Below are 10,740 nucleotides of genomic sequence, written 5' to 3' on the forward strand. Positions count from 1 at the left end.
TGTATGTGTGTGTGTGTGTGTGTTTATATACATAAGTTAATCAGTAAATGTGTAGTAAATCCAAATAGAACAGCTATATTTATCGATCTCCTAAGGATGATTCAGACAGTTGTTGCGACCAGATGAAAAAAAACAAAAAAACATGTCAGCCCATTATAGCTATGACACATATTACTGTTCAATACTAACAGAAAGCAATAACACAAGTGAAACAACTGCCAGCCCCCAACAGCTGTACATGTCTCATCGAAAAACCAGTCATTACAACATTAATCAATGTTGTATTATGGAAGGAGGTAAATGTCAAACTGACCCCATTTTGAGATAAGATGAGATACAAGATGGGCAGCCATCAATCAGGGGGGGAAATAGTTAATACGAGAATTAGAATGATGGCCAGAGAATTGGGAGAAGATTTAGTGCAGGGAGGAGCATAACTAGTGCTATAAGGGCACTTACTAGTAAGCAAGTATAACCAATCACATTTGAAAAGAACCATTTTATAAATCTACAAATATATGCACAAATATATTTACATATATATATATATATATATATAAATATAGATAGATAGATAGATAGATAGATAGATAGATAGATAGATAGATATAGGAGAGTATTGTAGTTCGCTTGAAGCATTGTGTATTGTTTGTAAAGAATAAAAAGTTTTGAACGGTACAACAATGCACTATAATACAAAAAATGGACTATATACCTCATTGGTCATTAATGGCCACAGGATTGCATCTAGAAAGTTCCCTTCTGAGACACAAGTCTGGGCAAGGTTGTCTATGGAAGACCAGCAGTCGCCCATGCATACCAAGCTCCCCTCTCCATGCCACCAATGTTGTCCAAGAGAAAGGCAAAGGCTGATACACCTTGGCACCAGAGACATCACAACTCATTTCTACAGCTGAGTGAACTGGAGCAACGTGAAATAAAGTGTCTTGCTCAAGAAGACAACACACAGCCCAGTCTGGGAATCGAACTCACTACCTCACGATTGAGCTATGCACCTTCACTTTGGAAGTTCACTAAATAATCAAGAATTAGAAAACATTTAGTAAAATAACTTTTTGGTTCAGCCCAACTGTGTAACACCTTGGGCAAATGTCTTCTTTTATAACCCCAGGCCAATCAATGCCTTGTGACTGAATCTGGTAGACAGAAACAGTGTGGAAGTCCATCGTGTGTGTGCATGTGTGCGTTAGTCTCCCTATACTGCCATCTGACAACAGGTGTTGGTTTGTTTACATTATGTAGCAGTTTGGTAAAAGAGATCAATATGATAAGTACCAGACTTAAAAATCAACATAAATACTGCAATCAATTTGTGAGACTAAAATCCTTCAAGATGGAGCTCCAGCATGGCCACAGTCCAATGATTGAAACAAGCAAAAGATAATAAAAAAATAAAATAAAAGATTCAGAATATTCCAACCATTTCAGCCAAATTTAAAAACCAGAATTAGCGTCAGGAAGGGCATCCAGCTGTAGAAACTCTGCCAGATCAGATTGGAGCCTGGTGCAGCCTTCTGACTCACCAGTCCTCAGTCAAACCGTCCGACCCATGCCAGTATGGAAAGCAGACGTTAAACGATGATGATGATGATGATGATGATGAGAATTATTTGTGCCATCACTTGTTCGGATATTTCTTCCCTTCTTCTAAAACAGCTGCCATACTGTTAGATCCAGCTGTTACCGTATTATCAGAAATCTTTCACAACACAATATCTTTGCAGTTAGTCTTCCAAAGCTAACATTATTCAATTCTATCTTTTTATTAGAGTTTAGTCAACCCCTTTGGTAAATATATCTAAGCATCTTATTGAAAATTTTCCCCCAATTCTAGGGGTTTGCCTACAACACACCTGAACAACGCTTTTGAGTTGGTCGGACCAAATCTTTAAATGAAAGACATGATAATGGTGTTCTGAAAATAGGTTTCTCAGCTCTGAGCATAAATAGGTCAGCAGTTGACGAAATATTGCGAAAAAAAAAAGACAAAAATTGATCAATTTTACGAAGGAAATATATTGATGAAATTTTATGGTTTTGCAGTTACTAAAAGCGAAAATTCAATACAAAAGTAAACAAAGGTGAACATCTGAATAATGTTTAGAAACCAGAAAGCAGAAAAAGAGCAGCAACAAAACTAATTACATTTACCATAAATTCTGTCACAAGAAACCTCTGTGCCAGTTTGGGATGCTTTTACAAGCATATAATTTCTCCATTGATGGCTTGTTTATGTATAAGAACCACCTACACCACTATCACCACCACCACCATCATCATCATCACCATCATTCAGCACTTTAGTATCTAAAGTGGCCATTTCTGACCAAAATATTCCATCTTATGTTCAAACTGGCCAGATTCTACCTCTCACACCTACCCCACAATCAGCATTTATTTATTTACTGCCCACAGGGGGGCTAAACATAGAGGGGGCAAACAAGGACAGACAAAGGGATTAGGTCGATTACATCAACCCCAGTGCGTAACTGGTACTTATTTAATCAACCCCAAAAGGATGAAAGGCGAAGTCGACCATGGTGGAATTTGAACTCAGAACGTAACTGCAGACAAAATACCACTAAGCATTTCGCCCAGCATGCTAACAATTCTGCCAGCTCACCGCTACAATCACCGCTACAATCACCGCTACAATCACCGTCATCATCATCATTGTTTAATGTCCGCCTTCCATGCTGGCATGGGTCGGGCAGTTTGTCAGGAGCCGGCCAAGTCGGAACCCGAATCAGACTTCTGTGTCTGTTTTAGCAGGGTTTTTACAGTTGGATGCCCTTTCTAACATCAACTACCCGGCAGAGTGGACTATGTTAGTCTAAAAAATATACAGCCACATAATTGAAATCTCAAGACTACAAGATATTGCAAAATGAATTCAAAACTGTGAATAAACAAGCATCACATTTGATAGAATAATCTCAATGCTAAAAGGCTTAATGTCCACACTTTCATGCTTGCATAGGTCAGATGCAGTTTGCAGAGGCAGAGAATTTTCTACAGCCAGATGCCTTCCCTGTCACCAACCCTTACCTGTTTCCAAGCAAGGAAATATTTTCCAGTAGCTTAACTGCAAATGAACAACCTCACTTGTATAACAATAATGCTCATTTACGACCATCTCATAACAAGAGTACACACACACACACACAAACACACACACATACATACACACAAACAAAAGAGGGTTTCTCATTACCTTCTTTACATTTTGTTTTGTTTTTTAACTTTTAACTCAGGCTCAATATTTTACAAATAATTCAGACAAAGATTAGATGGATAAGCTATCAGACATAATTAGCCATTAGTAATCTGTACCTTCCTACATGTCTTTCAGAAACCAACAATCAAGATTCTAAGCCAGGCATGGGCAACCTTTTACAAAAAGTAGGCTGCATGAGACAAGGTTCATCAATAAGGTGGGCCACACTACCAAAATCCTTCAAGTTGTTTTTCATTGGCATGTCATTCAGAAAGTCTCAAGGGCCACAGTTAGACTACGACTGCTCTCAGCAGTATTTTGATTTTCTGAAAAGAACAGTGAGGTCTTTCATAAATCACAACCTTCCTTTCTTAAAATGAAGAAGGTCACATTGGATGATTTAACCCTAGATACACTAGACATGGGAGAGAGAAAAAGAAAACATGACAGCCACAAGTAAAATGCCTTTGATCAAAGGTCAGCTTGATGAAGGCTGACCTAAAGCTAAACAACAACAATCCATTTTTCAAATAGTCTCTTTACATAATTAAGATACTTTAAAACGAAGAAATTCATTGATTAGTTAGTGCATTGCAAAGCATATGGAGGAATGACCCATTAAATGAAATGAATTTAAAACATCTGTTCACAAGTGTTAGTTTAAATGTCAGTAGAAGGCCATGAGTCTAGCAACACATTTTAGTAATGTAGATCACAAGTCTGGAGCTAACAACCTCTGACAATTAACTGATTGTTAGCATGCAAACGTAACAGTGCTCAGCCTATGTTCAACCTAGATTGCAGAAGCGATTTATACAGGGGTGAGCAAAAATAGATATACAGTTGCTTAATATGAGTGGAATGTTCTTTTCATTTCTCTATTTCTTTATTAAGATACACTTTAAAACCTAACTGATTCATAGGTTGACTAACGGTTCTACAGGAGGTACCTAGTTCATTGGAAGCCCTGATTTTGTGATTTCTAGGTACACAACTTCTGCTCACCCCTATATTATTAATTACATCTACCAACTGAAAACTACTGCCATAAGCCTCATCAAAACCTCTGAAGTTACAGGAACATAAAAGAGAGAAAATTAGATGAAACGTATCAGAAATGATACATTGACCCATACATCCATGTACTCAATATTTTAGCCAAAAACAGAAATTCAACCCTTCTAGAAATAGCAGCCAAATTTCCCTCCTCTTATCTCCTTAAAACAGACACATTGGAAAACATAGTCCTTCATCATCATCATCTAAGGTCCACTGTCCATGCTGGCATGGATTGGAAGGTTTGACAGAAGCTGGTAAGGTTGAGAGCAGCATCAGCCTCCATTATTTGTTTTGTCATGGTTTCTACGGCTGGATGCCCTTCCTAATGCCAACCACTTTACAGAGTGTACTGGGTGCTTTATACACGGCACACCAACACGGGTGTGTTTATGCAGCACCAGCACAAGTGCATTTTATGTGGCATTGGCACCTGTAAATGACAAGCCTGTAATTCATGGAGGACAGTGATTTTATTGAGTTTGATGCATCTTCTCAAGTAAATGTAAAAAGAGAAGAAAAATCTATGGGATGGTCATGACAGTAACACCTTTTCATCACGAGTCTATTTGATCAGACGTGACTTATGACTAAACATCTGTTGAGATATTGTGCATTATTTCCCCCTTCCCCCACCCACCGCTCGAGTGAGTGACAAGTGTGGAGAGAAGGCCATAACTAAATCCAGACAGACAATTTGTCAAATACACACTACAGATTCTGCTAATCTACTGGCCATCTTTTAATGATTATTCTTTTCTACTCAAGGCAAAAGGCCCGAAATTTTGGGGGAGGGGGCCAGTCAATTAGATCAACCCCAGTACACAACTGGTATTTAATTTATTGACCCTGAGAGGATGAAAGGCAAAGTAGACCTCGGCAGAATTTGAACTCAGAACTTAAAGACAGACAAAATACTGGTAGGCATTTCGCCCTGTGTCCTAACGTTTCTTGTTTCTTTATTGCCCACAAAGGGCTAAACATAGAGGGGACAAACAAAGACAGACAAAGGAATTAAGTCAATTATATCAATCCCAGTGCGTAACTGGTACTTAATTTATTGACCCCGAAAGGATGAAAGGCAAAGTCGACCTCAGCGGAATTTGAACTCAGAACGTAACAACAGGTTAAATACTGCTGGGCATTTCGCCCAGCATGCTAACGATTCTGCCAGCATGCCACCTTCTTTTAACGATCATTAAGTTTCTATTGACCAAATTCGCTCATAAGGCATTAAATGTTAAGGTTTAGAAAATGTCTTACATACAAAGACAACACTGGAATCTTTTAACGAAACGAGTTCTGGTAAACACAAATTGTTGGGAGTGAAGAAAATTCTCGAGTGGTTAGGTTTTTTTTGGTTTTTTTGTTATTTCGGACAACTTCACATTAATAGGTCAGTCTGAATGTTATCAGAGAAGAAACGACAACAATGTAATGTTGGAGTATTTCAAAATGTCACATGTTCAAACAATATATTTACTAAATAAACATGGAATAATAAGATAATAAATACTGAATGAGTGAGTGAGAAGCTGAGACACAAAACACCACTTTCATACAATGAATTTTAGAATTTGTTTGTTTCATTGGACAGTAGCCATGTTGGGGGCCACACCTTGAAATAAATTGACCCAGGTACTTATTTTTTAAGTTGGATACTTACCCTAATGCCATCTTTTGCCAAAACGCTAATTCACAGATACATGCTAGTGGCACGTAAATAGCACCATTTGAGTGTGATCGTTACCAGTATCGCTTTACTGGCACTTGTGCCAGTAGCATGTTAGAAAATCATTCGAGCGAGGTCGTTACCAGTGCTGCTGGACTGGCTCTTGTGCAGGTGGCACCTAAAAAACACCATTTTGAGCGTGGCCGTTGCCAGTACCGCATGACTGGCCTTCGTGGCGGTGGCACATAAAAGCACCCACTACACTCTCGGAGTGGTTGGCGTTAGGAAGGGCATCCAGCTGTATTAACTCTGCCAGATCAGATTGGAGCCTGGTGCAGCCATCCGGTTCACCAGTCCTCAGTCAAATCGTCCAACCCATGCTAGCATGGAAAGTGGACGTTAAACGATGATGCTGATGATGATAAACAAACCAACGTTGGTTGTCAAGTTCGCCATTGCGGATGCCATGTAGAAAGCATGCAGTCCATTCTGTAAAGTGGTTGGCATAGGGTAGGTATTCAGTCATGAAAACCATGCCAAAACAGATCTTGCCAGCACACTCTGTAAAGTGGTTGGCGTTAAGAAGGGAATCCAGGTGTAAAAACAATGTCAAAACAGACATTGGGGCTTCGTGTAGTCCGCTGGTTTGCCAGCTTCTGTTAAACTGTCCAACCCATGGATGACAGGTTTTTGATGATGATGAAGATGACAATGATGGCGGTGGTGGTGGGGGGAGTGACAAACACAAACATACACACATATATATACATATAGCCATTTATGTATCATACCTAATGTACATACACTGTCAATAGGCCAGTTACTGCAGTATTTGATCAGAGATAACGTCCCTTATGGACTTGTGGGTTTTAAAAAAATCAGTAAGGTGGCTGTTTGCAACATCAGTGAACGTTTCAATCACTTTTTCCTAATATCAGAAATGGCAAATTCTCATCTAAACATGTGACTGCATGCAAATATGTCTGAATATTGAAAAGACCCACAAAAAGACCGAAATGCATTTGGTACAATCACAGACAATTCCTGGGATGAATTTTCACCTCTCTCTGATATTCATTGTCTTTAAAACAGCACAATAATAGATGTTACTTCAGAATATATACCACAGTAATTGGCCTATCAACAGTGTGTCTACATTTAGTATGATACATAGATGCCTGTTTAAATTGAATACTGCTTCAATTGCATATATTAGATTTTTTTATTCAGCCAGGTGGTTACTTGCAACATAAGTGAAAGTTTTATTCACATTTTCTTATATCACAAACGACAAATTCTTGTCCAAGGATGTCATTGGTTATGAGTGAGGAGAACCCCTTCGGTCATGGCTGACCGTGGGATTGCACCTACAAAGTTACCCTCCAAGGCACAAGTCCGAGCAAGGTTGTTTATGGAAGGCCAGCAGTCGCCCTTGCATACCAGCTTCCCCTTTCCATGCCACTGATGTTATCCAAGGGAAAGGCAAAGGGGTCGATACAGCTTGGCACCTGTGAAGTCGCAACTCATTTTTGCCAGCTGAGTGAACTGGAGCAACGTGAAATAAAGTGTCTTGCTCAAGAACACAACACACAGCCCGGTCCAGGAATGGAACTCACAACCTCACGATCGTAAGCTCAATGCTCTAACCACTGAGCCATTGAAAAGACTCAAAAGGGCTGCAATGTCTCTGGCACTCAACCAAGCCTGTTCCCATATCAATACACAAAAAAACTTCATTTACTTACATCTTTATTACCTTCTTTAGCTCCGTCATAATGGTTGATACAATACCTAAAAAATAAAATACAACCAAAATTTCATTTCCTTTTTCAATTCTGTAAAATACATAAAACATTTCTGTTTTTCACACTCAGAATACCTTCGAGGTTTTCGTTCTTATTTCCTCCAATGAACAGTTTTCCTGAATGAATCGGTACATTTTATTTTCTTACAGCAAAGTTGTTTCCCTTTACTGTGCTATTCCGTAGTGCTGGTGTTTGGGATATGCGCAACAATATAGATCAGTGGTTCTCAATCAGGGTTCAAATAGCCTCTGAGAGTCCATATAAGATTTTTGAGGGTCCACGCAATAAAACTGTAAATTGGGGATCCACTATACTATTATAAGAGCCCCTGAAAAGATTTTGCTTTAGATGTATGTATTGGTACGTCTTGCAAGAAAGAGTGAGGTTTCTTTCCCTAACATTTTCCATAGTTCAACCTACACAACTAAATGTGTGAAAAATGAAATAGGAATTAATGCATATATATATATATATATCCTTTTTCTTTGGCCTACTTTCCTAATACAGGTCACCCACATGAAGCTTAGACCCCTCACACAAAAACTTACATTCCTTCCAAAAGGAAAGGCGCCGTACAAAATCCAGTGAAATACAAGACTGTGAAAATTTAAACGCGGCATCTTTCTAAAGGGACGTAACTCTTTATGTCCTACTAGGAGAAAGGTGAAGACTATATTCCTATGCGTGCAATAAATCACCGATTGCCGATATATTTCCTGAAATCACAACCTACCAACTTTAGGGAAAGAAAAAAGTGATTCACATGGAACACTGTAGTCCTACATATACAAAAAGACAGGATGATCAAAGCTGAAATGCTAGACCAAGATTAACACACGTTCATTCAATGACAATCTTAAATTAATCAAACGTCACATTTTGTGACCATATTTCTCTTGAAATACAGAGTGGCCCAAAAGTAGGTTTACAGTTATTCAACTATCTCTTTCGCATTCATATATTAACAGTTTAGATCTTAATTATAAAAAAAATATGAAACCATTATTCTATGCTAATTTAGTTAATTCTACCAAGCTCCCCTTTTCAGTTTGTAAGATAGAAATTTAAATGTAATAAAATGTTTTAAAAGAAATCTAAAGTGCCTACGTGATAACTGTAAACCTAAGCTTTTAAAATAATGAAGAATTTAAGTAAAATATCTTGGTCGTTATTAAGCTTGTTTGGGACATAACTTAGTATGAAATTTTGATGGAAGTTTATCATTCAAATCACTTGAAAACATGGATTTTGTGTCATAGCACCAAGGTGAGTTTAGGCATGTTGATATCAAAAGGATTGAAAAATAGGACGAAACCTAATACTTACTGTTCAGCCAAACTATGATTGTTGAGAACATGGACATAAATAGCGAGTGCTTGTTCATGCCGGCCAAGTCGCCCAAGTAATATTGCCCGCTCTTCATAGAAATCTAAATGAATAGACAATAAAACCAGATCAAAGTATCTTTATAATCTTTATTTCCAAACCTATTTTTAAGCAAAGAATACAAACAGTGGAATAAATTTTAGGCTGTGAGGAAGAAGAGAAGACTAAACATGTCAGTTGGAATATTTCATTACAAAGATGAAATATTTACTAGTGTAGGCAGGAAAAATAATTATCAATAAGGGAATAAGGGAGAAAGGAAACGTTATTAGGTGCCTCTTTGGCAGGTAATCAACAGGGGAGATTACTGTAGGTTACTGTTTAGTTTACTTTTCAATTTCTAAAAACCTGTAAGATGTTGGCTAAAGATTTTTACAATGTGATCAGCAACGAGACAAAGGCAGCTGCATCATCATCATCATCATCATCATCATTTAACGTCCGCTTTCCATGCTAGCATGGGTTGGACGATTTGATTGAGGATTGTCAAGCCAGAAGGCTGCACCAGGCTCCAATCTGATCCGGCAGAGTTTCTACAGCTTGATGCCCATTTTACAAGAAACCAGTACTAAATTCTCATCATTTCTTAAGACAAAGAAACGTGCTACTTTGCCTTGTGATCTACAGTTTAAAATGAGATTACTTTGGATTACGAGATCAAAGTAATCAGTAGCGAGACAAGCACAAAACGGATCTGGTTGACATATAGGACAGAGTAATCTCCCTTAGCTATCATCGAACCCCTGTAATTCTTCGCCAGCTCCCCTTGGCAACCCCTGGTCTAGACCATGATACACACACACATGTACACACATGAACCCACACAAAATCACTTTAATCTGAAGCTTACCATCAAGGGGAAAGTACGACAAGAGTCGCTCTGGTGTGTAATATTGTGAGCTCTCAAGGAAAGATATGAGTTTACCCTTAAACTGTTCCAGTTCCTCAGTAGCCGTTTGGAATTCTGGTGCTAAAAAGAAACAAAAGAGATTCATTCTATTAAAAATTCTTCAAGACACTGCCCCAATCAAATGACTGAAACAAGTAAAAGAAAAAAGATAGAAGATAAATCCTAAAAAAAACATCATACAAGTGTATTTCAATTTATTAAAAGTTTATATATTTTGCAGTATGATAATAAAAAACAAATAATTAAAAAAATATCTTTTGAGAAATCAAAAATTTTTAAAATTGTCAGTTTAGCATAAGAAAAATATTAGGTTGATGCATAATTACTGCAGCTTTTCTTCAACAAAAACAATAACAACATGTAACAAAAACATCTTTAAATGATTATTCCAGAGCATATTCACCATCTACTTCAACTATTACTTCCCATTTGCTTGGCGTTTTTGTTAAATATTGTCATTGTTTTTGTTGAATAAAATTTGTTGAAAAAAAGCCGCAATAATTATGCATCAACCCTATGGCTTAGTAAAAACTTACAATCAGAATTTAAAGAGGATCTATGCAATATGATCTCTTGAGTCTTTTCTCTGTACAAATTCACTAATAAGTTGTGGAAATCTGTGTTTGTTTCATTCCAATGTTCTATAATGTGTTCCTGACAAGACAAAAAATAT

The 10,740-nt window shown here is 37.7% G+C and overlaps 1 protein-coding gene across 1 annotated transcript in view; it reads right to left on the reverse strand.

Moving 5' to 3' along the window:
* Positions 1 to 10,740, reverse strand: part of LOC106877150 (vam6/Vps39-like protein) — a 72,552-nt gene that overhangs the window by 37,901 nt on the left and 23,911 nt on the right. Inside the window, exons 18-21 of the mRNA XM_014925961.2 lie at positions 10,604 to 10,721; positions 10,008 to 10,127; positions 9,098 to 9,200; positions 7,712 to 7,757 (exon numbers count right to left, since the gene is read on the reverse strand). Coding sequence (XP_014781447.1) covers positions 7,712 to 7,757; positions 9,098 to 9,200; positions 10,008 to 10,127; positions 10,604 to 10,721 — 387 coding nt within the window. The remainder of the gene's footprint in view (positions 1 to 7,711; positions 7,758 to 9,097; positions 9,201 to 10,007; positions 10,128 to 10,603; positions 10,722 to 10,740) is intronic.

Source organism: Octopus bimaculoides, chromosome 11 (genome assembly GCF_001194135.2).
Source record: "Octopus bimaculoides isolate UCB-OBI-ISO-001 chromosome 11, ASM119413v2, whole genome shotgun sequence".
In the NCBI taxonomy this organism is placed as follows: Eukaryota; Metazoa; Mollusca; class Cephalopoda; order Octopoda; family Octopodidae; genus Octopus; species Octopus bimaculoides.